This window comes from Felis catus, chromosome E1, assembly GCF_018350175.1.
Source record: "Felis catus isolate Fca126 chromosome E1, F.catus_Fca126_mat1.0, whole genome shotgun sequence".
In the NCBI taxonomy this organism is placed as follows: domain Eukaryota; kingdom Metazoa; phylum Chordata; class Mammalia; order Carnivora; family Felidae; genus Felis; species Felis catus.
The window spans coordinates 19,977,398-20,001,683 of record NC_058381.1 but is presented as its reverse complement, the minus strand read 5'-3'; the positions used below and the strand labels follow the sequence as shown (position 1 = coordinate 20,001,683).

Here is a 24,286-nt window from a genome sequence, read left to right as displayed (position 1 = left end):
CCAAAATTACCATAAGTAACATACTAGTTGCATTTGACGTCACTGGAACTGAAAGCAGGATTTTACATTAATTTTTTTTCTTAATTTCTAGTTCTGACCAGTGGGTGTACTTTTTCTGGATCCTTACTATCATAGCCAAAAGAATATTTTAGTATACGCATTAACAATGCATAATAAAACCAAAACCAAAACCAAAACAGAATACAGCTTTTATATTATTGAACTTTATGTACAAAATCATTTGATTTCAAATAAACATTTAATGTAAAAACAAACGTTCTTTTAAACTGAATTTTTTTTTTTTACATCTACTGTACCATTCAAATGCTTTATCATCTTACATGATTTCTTCAAAATCTCTTATCAAGGGTACATATAGAAAAGCATTTTTTTATAAATAGAAACAAAGGGATTTTTTCAGCTTTTATTATAAGATGACATAAAAAGTTTACTCAACAGAAGTAATTTCATTACTATTTGGGGGAGGGAATCACCGACTTTTTGTGCAAACAATGCTAGCCTTCTTTTAAGCATTAAGAGCATAACTGCTTAAGAAATGACATAAGCAATAATTCTACACCTACATCTCCCCTAAAATAATCTATTTTTTTTTTTTTACATATGTGCACAGCTTTAGCAAATTAAAGCCCGAGAGAAATGCTCGAGATTCACTATCCAGAGGCATGATCAGAGTTGACTGTAACTCCTCATGTAGAGAGCTTACCAATCAAGGAGTCTGTAATGAAAGCTGCAGTTTCCCTCTTTCCTATTTTTTTAACACAAAAATCAATGACTAAGAACTTAATACTGGATGACAAATCACATCCACACTATTAGTTAAATAGCCTCACAGTTAAACACATCTTAAAAGACCAATCAAATCAGTATTTACATTTTATAAATTTCTGAAGACACCATTAGAAAGCTTATATATCCCTTCATTAAACAAAATAGGGAACTGCATCTGATGGTGGTGGAATGAAATTAAAAAATTAAAAATACCTGTATTTACAGCAGCATTGATCCTTTATAAATAAAGAATATGAAAATGCAATTATCTTTAAGGATAATAAAAAATTGAGGTGATGTTACTCAACCACAGTGCTTGGAGTTGGAATAAAAATCTATTGGTGCTTGTTAATGTGCCAGTAGTGAAACCACTTTCTGTTGGAGAAAATCCAACTGCAAATATGTGCATAAAACACATATCTCACAGGGCAAAACTGCTCACAATTCAAGTCAGCTTATCTGTATTGGATATTCTAATCATGAAATACATTACAAAGACATCCTTGCAAAGAAAAAAACAAGTTATAACATCTTCTGGTTCATTTTTATAGAACATTTCCTTCCTCAAAAGTGGCATCTTAAAAATCCCAAACTCATTCTTCCCTTAGTTTATAATGAAAAGATGCGGACAGCTGAATTTTCAATGTGATTACCATGTTGGAAAAAAAAAAAAAAAAAAAAAAAACCAAACAGCAAATGTTCAAGTTTAAAAAAATATACTGGGTGAGCAATGCAATAAAATTATCCACATAAAAACAAATGGTCAGTAACCTTGTAAGCCAATATGACATTTCACTGTCAACTATATGAAAAATTAACATTTCCTCAAACAGGCATAAGATGAAGAAGTGCTATTTTAAAATTGTAAAATGAACTTAGATAAAATATCTCATTGTAATCTCATTCCAAATTGATAAATGATTTCAAAATCAAGGATCAAGGTTTGATTGCAAATAATAATGCAACATAATTTTTAAGAAATCTCCAATTTTTAAAAAAGGGAATCACACTCCAATTTTCCCTCCCCAAGAAAAGGTTTCACAATTACAAAGTAGAAAAACAGCCAGTCACAAATGCAAAAAACATTGTAATTTAAATATAGGAAATAATTTCTAGCTTATCAATTCAATATATTTCATAAGACAATTGTTAAAGTTAAAAATACTTTCTTTGAAGTATTGCTTTTCATGCTCAAACTAGAGAGTGTTTTAATGACATCAATAAAACTGATATACATGTAATGCTGCATAATGAAGTGAAGTAGAACCCTGATACAAATACCCTTGTTGAAATCATTTACTTCATCTAACAGTGCCTGTTTGAAACCTATGATTACAAACAAAAACAAAACCCTTCCTAGAGGCTGAATTCCCTAGAATGACAATTTCAGTGTTTGTCCGTAACATGGGGTTAGGCCTTTTCTTTTCAGAGTTTTTGTTTTTTGCTCTGTTTTGAAACCCCTGAGACACCATCTGCTTCCAAAGCTTTCTCTTTTGAGTTAATTTCACTAAATCCATTTGCTGTCCCATTTTGTTCTTCAGTGATTTCTTCATTTGCAGGGGAAGCAGATTCTCCTTTTTCTAATTTTTGCTGCATTTCACGGAGCTTGGTAACAGCTTTATCTATTGACATTATGCTAATAAGATTAAAGTCATGCATGCTGACTAGATGAAGCATGAAGTTTCGACATAAATTCTTCTTAATTATTTTCTGTCCATAGTTTTCTACAAACAGCATACAGGCATGATTCATTTGATTGTCAGCAATAAACCTATTTAATAAAAATAACACAAACATCAATAGTAATACAAAGCATTTTTGTCAAATGCAACATAACTATGACGATACTCCAGTAAAACTACAATGAAGCTGAGATTCAGTGACCTGAATGGGCTTACAGTTTTTAAATTTTTAAGAGATTTAATTTAACCAGAGCTTAAATAGAAATCATTTCTGTCTGTCCTAATGAAATTGCACACAACAGTATTAAGAGTATATAAAGCATTTTCTCTTGCCAGCACCACCTTCATGAACTCTCTACAAACAAGTTAGCTATCCCCTTTATTCTCTCCCTTGACCTTGACACACTTTGCTATTTCAGAAGCAGCATTTCTCTGCATTTTCAGTTCATGGAAAACCTTTAAAGAAACAAAGATGTCACATTTGTGACAATATGGATGGACCTTGTAAGCATTCTGCTAAGTAAAAGAAGTCAGAAAGAAGGACAAATACTGTATGATCTCATTTATATGTGGAATCCAAAAAAAACAGGGGCATCTGGCTGGCTCTGTTGGTAGAGCATACGACTCTTGATCTCGGGGTTGTGAGTTTGAGCACCATGCTGGGAGAGAGTACTTAAAAAAAATAAAAACAAAACTCATTTTAAAAAAAGATCAAACTTACAGGCACCAAAGGCAGAAGGTGGGGGGAAGGGGGGGGGGGTTGGAGGAAGGTATTCAAAAGGTACAAACTTTCAGTTGTAAGATACATAAGAACTAGGGATATACTGCACAACATGATGACAACAGCTAACACTGTTGTATGATATATAGGAAAGTTGTCAAAAGAGTACTAAGAGTTCTCAACACAAGGAGAAAATTTTTTTCTTTATTCTTTGTATTATATCTGTATGAGAACAGGGATTTTAGCTAAACTATTCTGGTAATCACTTCACAATCTATGTAAATCAAACCATCATATGATACGCCTTATAAAGTGATATATGTCAATTATTTCTCAATACAACAGAAAAAAAAGCCACGTTAAAAAAAGATTTGAGGGGCGCCTGGGTTCGGCGTCCGACTTTGGCTCAGGTTATGATCTCGCGGTTCGTGGGTTCAAGCCCTGCGTCGGGCTGTGTGCTGACAGCTCAGAGCCTAGAGCCTGCTTTGGATTTTGTGCCTCCCTCCCTCTCTCTCTGCCCCTCCCCAGGAAGCACTCTGTCTCAGTCTCTCTCTCAAAAATAAACAAACATTTAAAAAAAAAAAAAAAAGATTCGAAGATGTCACAACAAATGTGGTACAGTGTGGTTGTGTTAGTAGAAAGCATGCAGGGTGCACCCACAATGAATAGAATTTGAAAAAATAAAATTAAACCAAACAGGAGAATGGCTGCTCAGTTACCCACTGAAACTGTGAGTTCAACAAGGTCTGTAAAGTCTGCCTGCAGATATCGTAAAATCCAAAGTTTACCCAGCTACCTGCCACTTTATAATGTTGGCAAATCATGAACCCCAATAGTTGTTATTCTAGCAGATTTGGATCAAGGAATGAAAATGGAACTCAATATAGTAATACAACTAAAATTCTATCTTGAAACTGGCATATCAAGACAAAAGAAAAAATAGACACTAAGCTTCCACATACATACTTTACTCACAATGGAGTTTTAATGACTAGACCACGGACCAGGCAAACATTTTCTATGAAAGGACAGAGAAACATTTTAGGCTTTGCGATCCGTTGTCTTCCTCTTTTTTTTTTTCTTTCAACCCACTTAAAATGTGAAGACTATTCTTAGCTCAAGACCATATACAAAAAAAGGCTATGGCTCATGCACCCTAGACATCTGGGCTAGACAGAACTTCTGCACCAATTCCTCTTCACTCCCAGGAGTAAAGAAACAAAAGTGCTCCTTCCCATTTATTTCATTACAAATGAAAAAACCTTGGCTGCTTGTACTATAGAAGAAAGCCTTAAATGAGGATCTAATAATGGAGTCAGAGGAGAAAAAAAACGTGTATTGATGGGCAAACAGTTCCCACAGGGAAGGAGACAGAACTGTAGGAAAAGCAATGTCGTGGAACACGCTTTTAGCCATAAAGGCACAAGAAGTACTGGTCTACCCTGACTTCTATGGAACGGTAGTAAGAAATCAGAAAAGCTACTTATATCTTATTCTTCATAATTAAGCAATTTTAAAAATTATGGTAATAACTGTGATAAGTAATTTTCAGCATTTCCACACATACAGCACAGGACGTTATCTTTTTAATCCTTGGCAATAAAAGAAATGAAAATTGGGTCATTAAAAAGACATATTAAAGATAAAAAATGCCGTTAGAGGTTACACCTTCCTTACATAAATCCCTTTTTCCTTATGCAGTTATAATAGTTTGGATTAGAGTAAGATTAGGGCACATTATGTCGAAGCTAACAGAATTTTAAATAAGATTCAAACAGATTTATAGAATGTGAAGTAGCAAGAAGAGCAAAAAGGAAATGGAATATTTAAATTTAGGAATACCCTACCCATGTTTCATGACATGGAGATTCCATAGTTTCATCACCTCCTTCTCTCCTTCATTAACATCAGAAAATTCCTCAATTTGCTAAAAAAAGAAAGAAAAAATATCTATTAAGTGCACAATAAACAGAATTGGCATTTCTAAGAAAAAATTGTGAGAATGTAAAAAACTGAACTTTTGTAACTAATACCACAATTTACTTACACAGCAAAGTGGGAACATCAAACAGCTTTTATTTTAAGTAGTAATTTTAAAAGGGAAACCCTAAGTTACGAAAGAGTTACCTATTAAAAAATGAAAACACAATACAAAATCACAAGAAAACCTGTATTTTCTTTAGTTAGTAACTTTCATTTTTATTTATGAAAGACTTCTTTATGCCATTCGCAACTTTGTGGATGGAACTAGAGGGTATTATGCTAAGCGAAATTAGAGAAAGACAAAAATCATATGACTTCACTCATATGAGGACTTTACGACACAGAACAGATGAACACAAGGGAGGTAAAAATAATATAAAAACAGGGAGGGGAACAAAACAGAAGAGACTCGTAAATATAGAGAACAAACAGGGTTGCTGGACGGGTTGTGGGAGGGGGAATGGGCTAAATGGGTAAGGGGCATTAAGGAATCTACTCCTGAAATCATTGTTGCACTATATGCTAATTTGGATGTAAATTTAAAAAAATTAAAAAAAAAACAACAAAAAACGGGAAAAAAAATTTTTTTATTTTAAAGTTGATTTATTTTGAGAGAGAGAAAGAGAAAAAAAGAGAATCCCAAGCATGCTGTGTGAAGCGTGACATAGGGTTCGAACTCATGAACTGTGAGATCATGACCTGAGCTGAAACTGAGTGGGACGCTTAACCAACTGAGTCACCCAGGCGCCCCAGTTGATAACTGTTTAAATAACACAATTACAAAAATTGTGGAGGGGCACCCGGCTGGCTCTGTCGGTGGAACATGAGACTCTTGATCTCAGGGTTGTGAGTTCGAGCCCCAAGTCAGGTGTAGAGATTACTTAAAAATAAAATCTTTGGGGTGCTTGGGTGGCTCAGTTGGTTAAGCATTCAACTCTTGACTTCAGCTTACAGTTCGTGAGATTGAGCCCCATTGGGCTCTGTGCTGACACTGTGGAGCCTGTTTAGGATTCTCTCTCTGTCTCTTCTCTCTGCCCTTCTCCTGCTCACACTCTCTCTCTCTAAATAAATAAATAAATAAACTTCCAGTAAATATCAAATCCAATCAAATCTTTAGGGGTGCCTGGATGGCTCGGTTGGTTGAACATCCAACTCTTGATTTTGACTCGGGTCATGATCCCAGGGTTGTGGGATGAAGCCCCATGTCTCGCTCTGTGCTGAGTGTGGAGCCTGTGTAAGATTCTCTGCCCCTCTCCCCCACTCATACGTGCTCTCTAAAATAAAAAAAGAAAAGAAAATCTTAAAAAAAAAAAAACAAAACCTGTGGGGGCACCTGAGTGGCTCAGGTCATGATCTCATGGTTCAAGAGGTTGAATCCCACATTGGGCTCTGTGCTGACAGCTCATACCTGGAGACTGCTTCCGATTCTGTGTCTCCCTCTCTCTCTGCCCCTCCCCCATTCACAGTCTCCCTCCCTCTCCCTCTCTCAAAAACAAACATTAAAAAAATTTATTTAAATAAAATATAATAATAAAAAAATTGCAGATTCCCAAATTCCTTCATTTACTTTATTAATTTTTTTTAACGTTTATTTTTTAGACAGAGAGAGACAGAGTATGAATGGGGAAGCGTCAGAGAGAGGGAGACACAGAATCTGAAACAGGCTCCAGGCTCTGAGCTGTCAGCACAGAGCCCGACGCGGGGCTCGAACTCACAGACCGCGAGATCATGACCTGAGCCGAAGTCAGCCGCTTAACCGACTGAGCCACCCAGGCGCCCCATCAAATTCCTTCATTTAGAAAGAGCTCCTGTACATTAAGTCAAGATTTTAAATCATATTAAACAATAGTTTTTAAACACAAATCCGTAAGATTCTAAAGTCACAGTCAATAGTGATACTAGTAATACTTACCGTAATGGTTTTTTCTCTTAGCCATTCAGGATCCTTTTCATCTTCACTGTCTACTTCCATTTCTTGTGGACGGAGAGGTAAACAAGTATCACTATGGAAATACAGACGGTTGTGTCCACTACTGTACGTTCGCTGCTGTTCCACTTCTCCATCTTCAGATTCAAGAAATTCAGACATGCTTGCTTTTGTTCGTTTTGGTCTAATGGAAAGAGATGTTGATGGAACACTGAGTGACAGGGATTCTTTCTATTTCACATCTCTCAAATAGAGTATGTTCCTTGTTTCCTATCTAGGTATGCACATAGTAACTTCCACTGGAAAAATTCCTTAATCTCTCGAACCACTAGAGCAGTCGTGATATTAACATTTAAAACACAGGAAAAAGTTCTAAGGACGAAGTAAGAAAATCACTGTGGGAGCTGGGGAGGGTTATAAAGCAGTATACCACCCCAGAGACTTAGCTAACAATCTGAAATAATGACTCCCACCTAAATAGTAGCTTTGTCTGGCTCTCCTTTGTTCTTCCACCATCATCAATAAAAGTCAGAGGATAAACTTTTGTTGTATGACCTTTTTACCTACCTGCACACAAGAATGTGTGTGATAGGCGTTCTTTTTACTGGTCCATTTCGGCTAAAAGCAAATCCAGGTTGGCGATGAATATCCTGAGGATTTCCTGCATAGGAGCCATCGTAACACTCGTTGATAGAAACATCTATCCTAGCACCTTTTGGATGATACTGTAAGAAAAATGGCAAGATGCTTATAATAAGGAAATATTAATTATCCCTACCCTGAACACCTAACATGCCAATTTATTTTAAAAAGTACTAGTGGGTTCTTAATGTTTTGGAAACTAAAATAAACTACACATACCAGCATGGTGAAAGGGAAGTCAGAAGATCTGGACTCAAGAAGATCTGTGTTAAAATCCTGGCTGTGACATTCACTGGCTTGGTAATTTTGTACAAATTATTTCTTGTTTGAGCAAGAATAAAGAAATTACCACTTAATTCAAAGAGCTGGTGTGAGGATTATGTGTGTCAATATAGGTGCAATATGCAAATATATACAAACCGAATCACTGTAATTCATGCATTAAGCAATCCATCAAATGCAAAGATTTTGGTATTTTTTGCAGAAGGGAAATTTATTTTATCATGTTTTAATTTCAATATAATTAACGTACAGTGTTATATTAGTTTCAGGTGTACAAAAGTGATTCAACAATTCTATACATTACTTGGTGCTCAACATGCTAAGTGTACTCCTAAAAAAAGCACAATTTTTGAAAATCAGACTGTCTTATATATTACTGGTAGGAAAAAAAAAGGGGGTGCCTAGGTGGCGCGGTCAGTTAGTTAGGCATCCGACTTCAGCTCAGGTCATGACCTCACGCTTCGCTGAGTTCGAGCCCTACATCTGGCTCTCTGCTGTCAGCACAGAGCCCATTTCGGATCCTCGGCCTCCTCTCTCTCCGCCCCTCCCTTGCTCACCCTCACTCTCAAAAATAAACAAACATTAAAAAAGTTACTTACAACATAATTGAAGATAAATCTGCTGTGGCAGAGTTTAAGATGCTTGAGTAAGCTATAAAGTTTGCGGCAATTCAGAGTACACCATGGGCAATGTAGGTCGTCTCTTGCTTCGGTTTGTTGTCTCGTGTTGTTGTTATAAAGGAACTTGAAAATAACAAAAAACAGCAAATCTCCAACTTAAACATCTCAAGATATTGTTTCATCATCCCCTTTAAAAATAGTTAAAACGACTTAAAAAGAAAATCAAATTAGAGACATTCTTTCATTTAAATATGCAAAATATTTCAGACGTGATGTGCAAAACAAAGGTGTTTCATGATTACTTAAAAATGAAGGGCCAGATGTTTACCTGGTAAAATATTCTTAATTTTTGTCGGTTTTCGTTTGAAGTATCTTTTTCTTTTCTTGTTTGTAGGTCCGTATTCAATGATTCTTTAACAGCTGAAAATACATACTTTTATATTTAATGCAAATACCTGCTTATAAAAAGTGAAATAATGCATCTTGTGAAAATAATTAAACATGAAAGGTTTCAAAGAATTTTACTTATGGTACTTAAAACGCTTTTTGTTCTCATCCTCATGTGATGATTATAGGAACGATCTCCTTAACCAGCACCCCTAATCAGTTAAGGTCTTTACTGGCAGGAGCCATTTTTTCCCCTTTAAAAACCACCTCTTATATTCTAAACCATTATAAAAGTACCCCAAATAATTATATGTAGTCACTACAGTATTTTAAGCACTCTGAAGGTCAGAGTGTGGTTCTGACTGGTCTTTGTATTTTCAATGCACAGCAGTGAGCAGACTTCCACTAAGTGTTAGTTTAACAAAAATTAAATTAAAAATGATTGTATTAATTTCATTGCAAATCCAAAAGATAATGGCCATCAATAATTTTGTTCTATTTCTTTATAGACTTAAAATGTTTTTACTTTCCCTGACAGCACAATTTCATATGTACAATTTTGTATGAAACTTTTTTTCTCAGTTTCTTTGAAACTCTTTACCTAGCAGACTGACCACAGAGTATTTTCAGAAGTACCCAGACCACAATTTACTTGGGAAATCTTTGCCCTGACACAGGCCACTTCTTACATCTCTTGGACTCTAACAGTAACCTGCACACCATAAATGGACATGAGGGGTCAATGTGAAAGACAACTGTCCTACACCTTCTGTCTTTAAACAGACTTAGACAAAAACACATAGATGCTCTTAATCAAGGACAGTGTTCCTATCAGGCAGGTACAAGATGACAGAACACTGCACCTGGGCCTTAACTCAGCAGAATTAACTTCATTTAGAAGTGTTTTTCCTCTAAAAATTGACTGCAAAATTTAACCTGGTAAAGGGGCACCTTGAGTGGTTCATTCAGTTAATAAGCCTCTGACTTCAGCTCAGGTTATGATCTCACCGTTCAAGAGGTTGAGCCCCACGTCAGGCTCTGTGCTGACAGCTCAAGAGCCTGGAGCCTGCTTCAGATTCTGTGTTCTCTCTCGTTCTCTCTCTCTCTCTCTCTCTCTCTCTCTCCCTCTCTCTCTCTCTGCCCCTTGCCTGCTTGTGCTCTCTCAAAAATAAATAAACATTACAAATAAATAAATAAATAAATAAATAAATAAATAAATAAATAAATAAATAAATAAATAAATAAATAAATAAATAAATTTAACCTGATAAAATTCAAGTTATGATGATCCACACCTAGAACTGTGAAAACACTCTGAAATACTGAATTCAGTTCTATAACATATACAAATCTTTACATGAATTATAAAAAGCATACAGTTCCAAAACCCTTAATATAGCTGCAGTTCCAAAATCTAAAAAGTTAGAAAAACTAATTGTTTTTCTCATGAGCTTCTGAGAAATGTATTTACTGGAAAAACGTGTTCTAAATAGACATGAGGCTATCTCTAGACCTCATCTGGAGGCATTCCGTAACACATGGCATATATATATACTATATGTTCCATCAGACTTTTAACGTTAAAAACAAAAGCCACAAAATTCTCAGACATATCTGGCAGAAAACATAAAGAACTGCTGAGATTTCTAAAAGAATAATTATTAGCACAAAAGGCAAACAAATTAATCCGAAGCCAAGTCCTAACTCTGTAAAGCATTATTTTGTAATTTTTTACAGTTTATTTATTTTTGGTAATCTCTACATCCAACTTGGGGCTCAAATTCACAATCCAGAGTTGCATGCTCTTCTGACTGAGCCAGCCAGGCACCTATGCAAAGTGTTATTTTGACAGCAATGTTTTCTTACCTATAGTCTGAGTAGGTTTAACTGAACCAGGCTTGTTTTCTTGATGAAGACTCTCTGAATTTCTAGTGGCAAGAGGCTTGGCAATAGGAGCTGTAGATTTATCATTGGTCTCTCCTGTCCAACGAAGAGTGAACTGCAATGTAGGTCCCTGAGAAAATGTTTCAAATGGAGGCAGCCTCTAAAAAACAAAGCATAGGAGAAGAGTGAAGATTCCATATAATGAAAGAAATCATAGGGGAGAAAAAAAAGCCTCCCAATATTTATTATGATAAATTAACGTGGATTTGAAAACATCTAAATGCCTACAGAGATGGCCAGGCAGATAAAGCAAATCCGTGGCGCTGTACAGACTGTAGTACTGGAGTGCTCAGGTTGTGTACAAAGAGCCACTTAACAGCAACAGATGAACTGTTGCGATGTGCAAACAGAAGCCCAGTACCATCACATTTTCAGATTTTTTTCAAAAGTCAGAAATCCAAGTTTGCGTGGGAAATCTTCCTATTTTTACATGTTGGCAATCAATGGAATATGGCTTTAAAGGCAACAAAGAAAAACGTGGTGACCAAAGCCTGCCAGTTTGCAACCTCTGTTAGATGACCAACTACTTTCTTTTTGTAAACTGAACGATTATGGCAATTTGTAAATTTTCCTGGACTTCTTCAGCTTCAATGATAGCTGTCCTTGTTTCTCCTGTTTGGGTTTTGGGACCCGGAACTATCAGCCTTCCTCCTCAACCTCAAATCATTTATAAAACGACTCTTCTGGTCTCCCTTAATTCCCAGCTAACATTTAGCCATCTGCCCTAATCTCTCACCTATCGTCAAGGATTTGCCTGTTAGGCTGATGATCCCAAACTGATCCTCAATTCTTTGTGCTTGAGGTCTAACCCCATATATCTCCAACTGCGGAGACGCTACTGCTTGGATGACATCAATGTCACCTTGAACCAAAAATATGTTTAGATATGAATCTATTTTCTCTCCTTCCCAGGCATAATTATTTTTGTTCCCAGCATTGTCATTCTACTAGTGATCCTAAGCTAAAAACTTTAGAATTGCATTTGACCATATTTTTCTTTTTGTTTCTCTTACATAATCACCAAGTATAGATCCTTATTACATTTTTACTACAGTATCTCACCTGCTCTCCTGCTTCTACTTTTTACCTCTCAATTCATATGTAGGAGACCAAATAATCTTCTGAAAGACTACTTTCATTTTATTCCATAGAAACCTTCAGTGGGCTCCTGTATATTTTACTGCCATACAAGCCTAACCTCCTACATCTTTATTACAAACAGTCCTCTTAAAACTGTAATTTTAGACAGGAATGAAGTAAGTGTGCTTTTATAAACTAGTTTTAAAACAGTTAAGTCTGTATCTAGGTATTTATCTTGTAAATATACTTACAACGCATAAAGATACATGTACTAGTATATTTACCAAAACATTTGTGGAAATGTAAAAAAAATTTAAGATAACTGAATTACCCATTAAAATAGCATTGGTGTAGTAAATTATGGGACATTTATTTAAAAGAATACCACAACACTTTTAAAAGTTAGAACCAAATCTAAATGTTCCAATTTTAGAAGGATGCTCATTTCATATTGCTTTAATTTCCTGGGAAAAACCATCAACTCATATATATATATATATATAATTCTTATTTTCTTGTGAATAAGAACTTTAAACAAGAAACTTAAAACATAATGAAACACTTGCATGAAATTCAAACACTGTAGATAAGCATAAAAAAATAAAAATTTAAAATTCCATCACCTAGAGGTAACCACTATTAATTTTAGAAAAAGTAGGAATATGTATACTATTAAGTAAAAATTAAATACCATGGAAATCCTATCAAAGTATTGTTCTTTTTATGTCTACCTTTGTAGATTTAAGGTACTTCCAATTTCTCATTATTTAAAAATTTTGCCAGGACCTGTTACTTACAACTTATCAGTTAACCAGTTACTACACCTTGTGACAAAATTGAGTAACTGGACTTAATTGCTAATGCCTACATACACAATCTAAAATGTCATCCATATTGCCAGTCTGCCCTCCAGTAAGGGTGTCCCAACTTACTCTTACATTAAAGCATTATTTGAGAATATGTGTCCTCTCACCTCCAACTAGAAACTGTCAATCTTTTTAACTGTCAAACCAGTAGTTAAAATAAGATCTCTGATTTTATGTGTCTTTGAATGCTAATAAGGTTGAATATCTTTTTAAAAGCTTGCTAGCCATCTATATTTGCTGCCCTAAGAATTGCCTGATTGTTCTTTACCCATTTTTCTAATTAGATACCTTATCTTTTTTCTGGTTGATTTATAAAATTACACATTCTTAATACTAGCTTTTTGTATATTACATTTTCCCCAGCCTATCGTTGTCTTAAACTTTAGATTTTTTGCAGTTTTAGAAATGATCCACCTTTAGTTTTTTATGCTTTCTAGCTTTTGCATCATACATACAGTGGCTTTCTTCACACTAAGATTATATTAATATTTACCATTTTTTTCTGCAGTTACGTAGTGTTAGTTTTTACATTTCATTTATGAGACTTCTGGAATTTATTAGGTCTGTGTTTATTTCCAAATGGTTAGAGGCCAGTTTTGTCACAATTAATGACAAACAGTCATTACAAACAGTCCATCTTTCCCACACAGATTTAATACTAATTTTGTCACAGATTAAAGTCCAAATGTACATGAAACTTTTAAAACTATGCTTCAGTAATCAGCACTTCTATTCCTGTTTATTATACCATACAATTTGGGTTTTTTTTTTACCTTTATACTATGTTCTACTATTTATTAAGTAAACGTTCTCAGACAACTTCCACAGTTTTCCTTAGTATTATTATAAATTGTTTTATTTTAACTTGAGACTAATTTTCAGGCTTAAAAAACTGCTGGGATTTTGCTCATGATAGCACACTGACCTAACATATTTAAAAACAAACGACATCATTATTTTGTTGAGTCTGCCTACCCAAGAAATGTTATTCATTCTTTTTAGTCTCTTAGAAAAGTTACTTTAAGTATGGTTCATCTAAGTTCTTGATAAATTGGTCATCATATGTTGCCTGCTGTTACTATGAATGGGATTTAAAATAGTTAACATTTATTGAGCACTTATTTTATGCCAGGCACAGTGGTAAGCATATTTCATTATTTCATTAAATATCAATTCTATGCCTCATTTTACAGATGAGAGAACTGAGACACAAAAGATTAAATAATTTGCCAGAACGCCACACAGTTTGGAATGGAGATTTGAACCTGGCCGTCTGGCTCCAAGGACAGTGCCTTCCTTTAATACTCTGACTAGGTAACTTTTACTTTGTGTATTTTAAGGTATAAAAACAAAGACCTTGTTACTTCCAACAAGAATTTGCATTTGGGAAAGAACACATCGATTAAAAAAATGGGAGTTCGTAACTATAACGTGCTCCACCTTCTAAGTATTCCATACCTTCCCATCAAGAATAGTCTCCCATGTTGCTCTTTTCTTGCTTATTGGACATTCTTCCATTTCCTGCATGGCTACTTCATATTCCCCATCTAAAAGCTGTAAGCGCCTGTTAGACAAACACATACACTTTAAAGTAACCTGTGTATTACTGTAAGTACACAAATCTACATCTTTAGATTTATACTAAAAAGCATTTATTAAATTTATAAACTAGCTTACATACCCAACAAGCTTTTGAAATATACCTACTCTCCACTCCTGACAAAAGCAATTTTAATGATTTGCACTAATAACTATTATTACTAGAGAATTGTTTCATTATTGTAGCTACTCAGATATCAATTTAAACATTTAAAGTATAATACATGCCTCAAGTCTCAAAACTTGGTAAATTTTAAACATTAAGTATAAAGCATAAGTGTAAGCTTTATACTTTTAAAAAAATAGGATAACAACAGTGTTACGATACTTGCCTTAGGGAACCACTAAGAATTATGCCTCTGTTATTTCTAACTATTGAAAATATCTGAACTAGAATTCTTCACTTTCATTCATCATGACCAATAAACTTGATGATTATGACTCTGATAACTACACGATCCTGGGGGCACCTGGCACATATAGGTGCTCAATAAACATTTCATGAATGGATGAATGAAATACCAACTGAAACAAATAATTAATGCCCATATTCACAGTGTAGTTTTAATGTGTGTGTACATGTATGTGTGTGTATGTAAGGTTTATATATATTTTTTTCCATACCTTAATCACTGGTAACACTACTACCCTAAACACCATTCTTCAACCATGCTCAATAATTCATTGTATACAGCAACAATCTGGCTTCTATTCGTCAGTCTTGGGAAAATTCTGTTAGATGATAACAGCTAACATTTATTGAGTGCTTACTATGTGCCAGGCACTATTTTAAAGACTTAACGTTTCATTTAACCTTCCCATCTCCATAAAGTAGATTACTCTGCTTTTCAGAAGAGGAAACTGAGGCACCGAAAGATTAAGTAGCTTGCCTTAAGATGACACAGGAAGTAGACAGAGCTAGCAATTGAACCCAGGTAGTCTAAGTCTGATCTTAACACCAAATGATTTTGAGACTTAACAGTTTTTGTCTTTATGCTATGCTCCTTGTATTTATTCTTTGACAGTACATCAGCAAAGCTATTTAACTTAGTATTTTACAAAACTATTTTTATTTATTTGAATAGGCAATACATTCACATACTTCTAAACTGAAAAGAAGCTTCCCTCATGCGTTTACATGGCTACAAAATATCCTATGTTATAGTTGCACATTTGATAGCTACAATCCAGTTTACTCTCCTACCTGTAATGCATGAGGAGGCCCTTTTTTCCCCACAGCCTCATCAACAGTGCTTTATCAGTTTTTTGATCTCTGCCAAACTGGTAAGTGAAAAAATGACATCTCAGTGTACTTTTATATTCAGATGTCTTATCTTTTAAATGTTTAAGAACCACATATATTGTTTTGTAAACATCTTTATCCTTTGCTCATTCTTCTATTGTGCTGTGAAACAGCCAGACTCTATAGTATGAGTTGAAATTACTTTCCTCTTGTCGTTTTTGACTTAGCTTGTGACAACCTTTGTTTTCAGAGTAAGTTCTTAATTTTGCTCACTATTTCATACTTTTTCTCTATGGCTTTTGAACTGTAGTCATTCTTTAAGGAGACTTTAACTTCTCTGAGATTATAAGAAGAATTTTTATACACCTAACTCCTCACATCTTGGTGTGTAAAGTACTTTTCCTCCACTAAAAGGGATCAAAACTCTTTGAAGTGGCCAATTCCAGAGCAGAAGTAGAGAGGGAAAATGTAAGCCTGAAATATCTTACTATTCAAAAAATAAGGAAAAACTAACAAAAAAATAAATAAAAGTAAAAAAGACATATAGGACCCTGTTGGGAGGGCCTCCTCCTGACTAAATTTGGGACAATTTGGACAATAAAATGAATGACCAATGGCTAGATTAAAACAGACGTACTAAAAATGGTATTTGTTACTGATTAAGAAAACATACTGATTAAAAAAATAAGTTGAGGGGAAGAATGCTCTTCTATGTCATTTAAAAAATGCCAATAAACATGAAAGAAATAATAGAATGTTAAAAGTTGGCAACTGTCCTAAGAATAATTTTTTCAGGCATGCCTGGGTGGCTCAGGTGGTTAAGCATCGACTCTTAATGTCAACTTGGGTCATGACACCAGAGTCACAGGATCAAGCCCTGCCACTGGGCTCCACTCTGAGCATGGAACCTGCTTGGGATTCTCTCCCTCTCCCTTTGTCTTCTCCCCTGCTCACGCTCTCTCTCTACAACAAGCAAAATGAAAAAAAAAAATTCTTTTTTAAAGAATAATTTTTTCAAGGAAGAATCATCAATGGATGCTAAACTGTTGGGTAAAAGGTTGTTGGGGAGAAAATGGACATTTACCCAGTTTCACATATTACCACAGAAATTACCTATTTAAAATTTTTTTTAATGTTTATTTTTTGAGGCGTGCACATGCATGCGCACGCGCGCGCGCACACACACACACACACACGTGGGGGAGGGGCGGGGGGGGGGGGGGACACAGAATCTGAAGCAGGCTCCAGGCTCTGAGCTGTCAGCACAGAGCCCGATGTGGGGCTTGAACTCATAAACTGTGAGATCATGACCTGAGCCAAAGTCAGACGCTTAACTGACTGAGCCACCCAGATGCCCCGAGATTACTATTATTAATTAAAGGAAAAGGTACTATTACATTAGAGAAATACTATGAACACCACCTTAACCAAGTGACCAAACCTAATTTTACCTGTGCCTGTGATATACACAAAGAACACATCACCATTCAATGTTCCTGCCCAAAATGTTTAACCTGAATCTAATTATAAGGACATATCACAAAAGTCCAAACCGAGAGACGTTTTGCAAAACTACAGGCCTGTACTTTAAAAAGTATCACAGATAAACAACAAAAAGAGAAAGGACACAGGTGCATAAACAGAAAACAAACTAGTGGTTGCCAGAGGGGAGGGGTGTGGGGGATAAACAAAATAGGTGAAAGCAGGACTCCTGGGTGGATCAGTCAGTTAAGCGTCCAACTCTTGATTTCAGCTCAGGTCAAGATCTCATGGCGTGTGAGACTGAGCCCTGCAATGGGCTCTGTGCTGAGCCTGCCTGGGATTCTTTTTCTCTGCCCTTCTTCCACTTGCACACACGTGTGCTCTCTCTCAAAATAAATAAACAAACTTAAAAAAAAAAAAAAAGAAGTGAAGGAGAGTAGGAGGTACAAACTTCCAGTTATAAAATAAATAAGTCACAGGGATGAGAAGTACGACATAGGGAACATAGTAACACCGTAATAACCTTCTATGGTGACAGACGGTGACTACACTTATTGCAAACCCTGCAAAATATACAGAATTGTCAAATCACTATGTTGGAATTACTAGTTGTATCCCCGAAAGGAGTATCATATGTCACCTATACTTCAATGTACAACAACATAATACGAATTATAATTAACAGTAGAAAGTGTAGCAAAGGCAGAAAGAACAGAAAAAAGAAAAAGGTTGAAGAACTATCCCAAACTGAAGGAGACTGAATAGATATGGCAATTAACAACTAGCTCACAGATCACAACCCTTGACTGGGGGCGGGGTGGGAGAGGGGGAATAGCTATGAGGGGGGCATTATTGTGGTCAGCTGGGAAGAGTATTAAAATTCCTGAGTATGACAGGTGTATTGTGGTTATGAAGGAACCGTCCTTGTTTCCAGGAGATGCATACATACTTTAGGAGTGAGGAATGAAAGTAGAGTGTCACAAACTAACTTTCAAACGGTTAAGCACAAGAATAAAATACACATTCACAAATAAAGCAAAGGTAAAACGTTAACAACTGATGTTAACAGTGAAGGGTTATGTGGGTATTAATGATATTTATTGTTCAACTTTTTCACAGTTCAGAAATTTTCATAACGGGGCGCCTGGCTAGCTCAGTAGGGAAGAACATGCAATGCTTGATCTCGAGGTCGCGAGTTCAAGTCCCACATAGGGTGTAGAGATTACTCAAAAATAAAATCATTACAAAAAAAAAAAAAAAAGGAAGAAAGAAAATTTTCAACATAAGTGGGGGGAAAATTCTGTGTTTTCTTCTTGGTACTTTTATTTATTAAACAGAAAGCAGTATTTCAGGGGTGCCTCAGTCGGTTGAGCATCTGACTTTGGCTCAGGTCATGATCTTATAGTTTGTGAATTCGAGCCCCACATCAAGCTCTGCTCTGCTGTCAGCGCAGAGCCCACTTCTGATACTCTGTGCCCCTCTCTCTCGGCCCTTCACTTGCTCACACATGCACTCTCTCTCTTAAAAATAAACTTAAAAAAAAAGGCAGTATTTCATAAGTAAAAGGAATGTGTTAATACATATATAAGGTAGAAAGAATTTTTTTTAATTTTTTTTTTTCAACATTTATTTATTTTTGGGACAGAGAGAGACAGAGCATGAACGGGGGAGGGGCAGAGAGAGAGGGAGACACAGAATCGAAAACAGGCTCCAGGCTCTGAGCCATCAGCCCAGAGCCTGACGCGGGGCTCGAACTCACGGACTGTGAGATCGTGACCTGGCTGAAGTCGGACGCTTAACCGACTGCGCCACCCAGGCGCCCCTGTAGAAAGAATTTTAAAAGGCACGCACGCACACACACACACCCCGTGCTGCCTAAAATAGAACACTGACCAACACCAACAAAGCCCAGTGTGCTGCATCCTACTTGCTTCTCCCACAGACATAACTACTATCTCCTAGAACATTTGTTTCTGTTGTTTTCCATTTAAATCTCTAACTCATGGGGTGCCGGGCAGGCTCAGTGGGTTAAACGTCCGACTTTGGCTCAGGTGATCTCATAGTTTGTGAGTTCAAGCCCCACATCAGGCTCTCTACTGTCAGCGCAAAGCCAGCTTCAGATCCTCTGTCTCCCTCTCTCTCCGCCTCTCCCCTGCACTCTCTCAAAAATAAACATTAAAAAATAAATCTTTAACTCGTAAGTTAAACTTCACGAAGACACTATATTGTTTTAATATTAAGTGATATATTCTAATAGTGATGTTAAGTGATTTATTCTAATACAGTAACCAGAACTTATGGCATTTTTCCTAACCATCTTTACTTTTCTATTAAAGGCCTCGTGACTTTCTTTACCTGGTGGCTAACAAGTGATTACATAAAGCAACAATCTAGTACTTTTTAAAGAGTAGGGAGAATGTACTAGTTGCTGTCCTTGGCTCTTTCTCCTATACCTGACTATTAGTGAACTGTGTTAACCACTAGCAAGCAGCCTGAAACAAGAACTCATGGCACATTACAAGTTCCATTCTCCAACTGGGTCAAAAAAGAATGCTACTGGTGGCTCAGTCGGTTAAGCGTCCGACTTGGGCTCAGGTCACGATCTCATGGTCTGGGAGTTCAAGCCCCTTGTTGGGCTCTGTGCTGACAGCTCAAAACCAGTAACCTGCTTCAGATTCTGTGTCTCCCTCTCTCTCTCTCTGCCCCGCCCCTGCTCAGTCTCTCTCAAAATAATAAAAATAAAATAAAACCATTAAAAAAAAATGCTGCCTTTGTTTCCTAGATCTTCTTTCACTGGCACTAAGATGCTTCCCTCCCCAATGAAAACTGCAGAGATGATGACAAATCCAGGTCGTCTTTGCTACCCTGTGCCAAATGCACATAGAGCTACATGATGACACACAGATTTCTTCCTTATCTCTACAGGAAATACATAGTGTCAAGATGCGCACATGGCCCACTTAATTCAGATTTCTGTTCAAGTATTACCTTCTCCTAGAGGCTTTCTCTATAAAACAACCACTTAACACTCATCACTAAGTGACATTAGTTGATAGAATTTTGGGGGCAGTGGTGTCTGTTTTCTCCACTAGAAGTTAAGCTCCATGAAGGGAGAGATTTTTTCTTTTTTTTTCTTTTGCCTTTTCACTAACCTAGAACAGTGTCTGACAAAGAAGGGACACTCAGAAAATACATGCCTAATACACAATCTTAAATGAGCCATTCCAGTAACAACTCGTCTGTGTTTATTGCTTTCTATGTGACAAAGAGAAAAATTCAGTATTTACACATTTTTTCATTTTTAAGAATGAAGAGAAATTTGGCAAAGAAATATCACACTATATTATGCTTGAGAATAAAAACATTCCAGAACATTATGGGAACCTCACTTGTCCATCAACATTACCTGTTTTTATCAAATACTGTCATTTGTGCAACAAATGTCTTTTCCCCATCTTCACGATTTCGTTTTCTTCTAGCTGGAAGTTCTTCATTGACATCTGTATTTCACAAACATTTCTCATGAATCACATATTCAAACAAAAATGTCATATTTATGGTATATGGTCCCTTATCCCAAATTACGTATAAATTACGATTAAGTTGTGATACAATATCCAGATTTACACTCTTCAATTTTATGTTTTACCATATGTGTATGTCCTTACTAGGCAAGGAGAAAAAAAATCCTCATTTATCATTATTTTTCAAGAACTTCAAAGGATACTTCAAGACTCAAAGATTATTTCTCCCAAGGTGCTTCTCCACTAAACTTCACATGTACCTCTATTATACCACTCATCATTTTGCTACAATTATTTATATCTCTGTACTCTTAGGTCAGTTTTTGTGACCTTTGGAAGACAGAACTGGATGTTTTAATCTTTGTATCCTCAGCACCTATATTTTGGTTGAATGATTCCCTCAAAGGTGGATTCAGAACTGTTGGGAAGACAGAGGAATAGATATGTGATAAGCAAATACAGTAAAATCTTAATTACAGAATCTAAGCGGTGGGTAGTTAGATGTTCACTACATAAACTCTTTCAATGGCTGTGTATGTATGAAATTTTTCACAATAAAATTCTGGGGGGGGGGGGGATGAAATCCTGTTTGCTGAGAGACTAATTTGAAATACCAGTCTTCTCTATCCACTGTTTAATATAATTTTTTTTACTACATGAAATACGTTTCGTCATGGAACAATGAGAACTTTACAGATTAAATACCTAGTACAGCACAATAGCTAACAGTTTAAGATCCAGGGCAAGCTACCATAAGATTAATGATCTTATCAGACTGTAAAAGATTTGCAGATAAAGGCCATGCCTTTAGAATGCATGCAATTCACTTCTACTCCTTTCTTGGAAAAGTAAAGTTTAAAATAAATTAAAATTATTATAACAAAAATTACCAATATTTTCATTGGTTTCTCCATTAATCATTCCATTAAACTCTCTTCTTCCCGGACGAGTCACTCTAAATAGCAATGAGTAAGACTTCACCATATGGCTGTTACTAGGTTCAAATTCATTACTGGAAACTGCAAGGGACGGGAAATTTCCAGGTTTTGTTTGATTGAGATCAGGATTCAAAGGCACCTGCTTTTTACCTGTAGGAACTTGCCTTATTGGACAACTTACATCCTGCAAAGGCAAAGATTATGAAATTATACTTATTTATCCATATGCAATTATATGAGTTATAATAAAACTTCTAATCACAGATATAGGAAACATCATTACCAAATGGCATGCTGAAATTCTAACCATAGTTCTGAAAATTGTGATGAAACAAAAAAAAAAATTTGGAATAACCATATACCAAATCTTAACACAACTGAGCATTTCTCCAATCCAATGTGATAAAGATAATAATACAGTATATCCAATATTTAGCTGGTGGTCATCTGAAATACTTTTACCTTAGAAATATGGAATTAAAACCATGCTTAAAATGTTAAGCTCATATAAATTAATAATCTTTTCCCTTAAATCTTCTACTTTAACAAAATAATTGATGGGACCATTAGAAATGAGAAAATTATAATAACACCACTGTCAACTTTATGAAATAGTAAATCCGTATGTTTAAATGCTGCTTAATAAAAGCAATATTAATCATCTTATGAGTAATGTTCTATAATTATATAAGTGGAATCGCTTCTCGGCCTTTTGGCTGAGATCAAGTGTATAATTATATAAGTGGAGTTATACTGAAAAAAAATAATTGAAAACTGAGAAGATATGGAAGACCTTTATAGCAAGTTAGCAGCTTCTTTTTGAAAATAGAACATATTCTTACTATCTTAAAAAAAAATTCTACTCTACAAAAGAGTATAAAATGAGAAATATTTATGTCCGCCCCACTTCCCCAGGTCCTACACTCCAAAGATAACTAACATTAGCAGTTGGTTGTGTATATCCTTCTAAGCAAATGTTTACATCTATTATTTTTTTGAAACACAAAAACGGCCACTATCGTTGTATTCACTTTTTTTTTTGCCTGAATATAACATATCTTGAAGAATTTTCACATCACTGTTTATCATGCATACCAGGATTGCACTATCACCTTAGTGTCTATCACCTTAGTGCACTCCATACAAGTGCTCTAGTAGTGTTCAAGCCCTGTATCACCTTACCATGATTTTGGAAGGACATCAGCAATAGGAACCTCTATACAGGTCATTCCTACTCTTAAAACACCCTAGCTCTTGAAGCTACCAGAAGTGTAACTGTTGGCTTTAGTGGGTTGCCAAGGTAATTTAACTATCGTAACATGTGTTTCTATGATGAAATGATTTAATCTTACAAATAAAAATGTGAAGCAACAAATAAAAATTATCAGCAATGGCTGATAATACTGGCAACAAAATTTCTTTCCTGAGAGTAGTGTTACAAGAGGTAACTCTCTCAGCCCTTACTTAAATTTCAGTTGGTTCAAATAGCTAAAAAAAAAATTAGCTAAGAGACTGAAGTGGTAGAGCAGCAACTGAATTTATGTCCTAAGATGCTAAAAGATAGTTTTTTTCCTTCAGTGTCAAACTCCTATAGAAGAAAGTTTTATGCAGACATCTACAGCCAGTCCAGAAAAAAACATGAGTCTGCAAGGTTGGCAAAAGAGGCTATGAGTTTTATAATTCAGCATCGACATATTTAAAAGCTTTCAAGGTTTAAAAAGCACAATACATATGCACAAACATATTCAATTACAAAAATTATTCCACATAATCTACCAGTATCATTTTACATGTTACCTTTCTTTTTTTGTGGCAAACTTTCACAAGCAGGACTTCCAGGGTAACAGAATTTTGTTCATTTTCTGAGTTTTGTGATGGCTTATCTAAACAGAAAATCAATACTTTAAAATGTATTTTTTAAATATAAATATCATACTCATTTTCCTAAGTAATTTCCAACAAAAGACTTCCTATAATGAATACTTCTCAGAAGTTTACTCATTTTTCCCCCAAAATCATTTTCGAATTTGCAGCAAACTCTTTCAAAGCCTTCATATTCATTTAAATAAACCTTTCACAATACAATTATAATTACCTTCCTACAATACTGTGATTTTCCTTTGATTCAAGTAAGATGCTCAATTACTTTAATACTAAAAATATTTACTTATTTGGCTATAAAGATAAGTAAAATTTATTTGGCTATAAAGATTTAACATTTACAGTAATAAGAGAATATAATACACCGTTAGTCAAAAATATTTTTTGACAAATACAGTTAAAGCTTCATGGCAGAAAACACGAATGAAATATTCAGGAGAGACAACCACACACAAAATTAACATTAAAAGGTTTTTTCCTTCTCCCAAAATATATTACAAAAATTATTTAAAGATACATATAAACTGAACTAGTTATTATTATATATGTTCATTTTGAATACACAGCGATGTTAAACCAGAAAAATTCTTTGATTTGACCAGGCCTTGTGACCAATGGGATTAAAATAATGGATTTCTAAAACATTTAACAGTGTAAAAGTTACCTAAACAACTATAATATAATTTCACAAGAAAA

General features: G+C 35.3%; 1 protein-coding gene across 3 annotated transcripts in view; it reads right to left on the bottom strand.

Annotated features, from left to right (window-relative positions):
• SUZ12 (SUZ12 polycomb repressive complex 2 subunit) overlaps positions 1-24,286 on the bottom strand; it is a 49,563-nt gene that overhangs the window by 3,146 nt on the left and 22,131 nt on the right. For 2 of the 3 annotated variants that reach the window (XM_011289064.4, XM_023244424.2), the window contains 11 exons: positions 23,507-23,592; positions 21,662-21,893; positions 20,654-20,747; positions 14,382-14,487; positions 10,900-11,077; positions 8,975-9,066; positions 8,626-8,769; positions 7,670-7,827; positions 7,088-7,286; positions 5,040-5,119; positions 198-2,560 (listed from right to left, as the gene is read on the bottom strand). In XM_011289064.4, the coding sequence (XP_011287366.2) occupies positions 2,215-2,560; positions 5,040-5,119; positions 7,088-7,286; positions 7,670-7,827; positions 8,626-8,769; positions 8,975-9,066; positions 10,900-11,077; positions 14,382-14,487; positions 20,654-20,747; positions 21,662-21,893; positions 23,507-23,592 (1,715 nt within the window). In that variant the 3' untranslated portion in view covers positions 198-2,214. Of the gene's footprint in view, positions 1-197; positions 2,561-5,039; positions 5,120-7,087; positions 7,287-7,669; positions 7,828-8,625; positions 8,770-8,974; positions 9,067-10,899; positions 11,078-14,381; positions 14,488-20,653; positions 20,748-21,661; positions 21,894-23,506; positions 23,593-24,286 lie in introns of those variants that run through there. The other variant, XM_023244425.2, reaches the window with a different exon arrangement.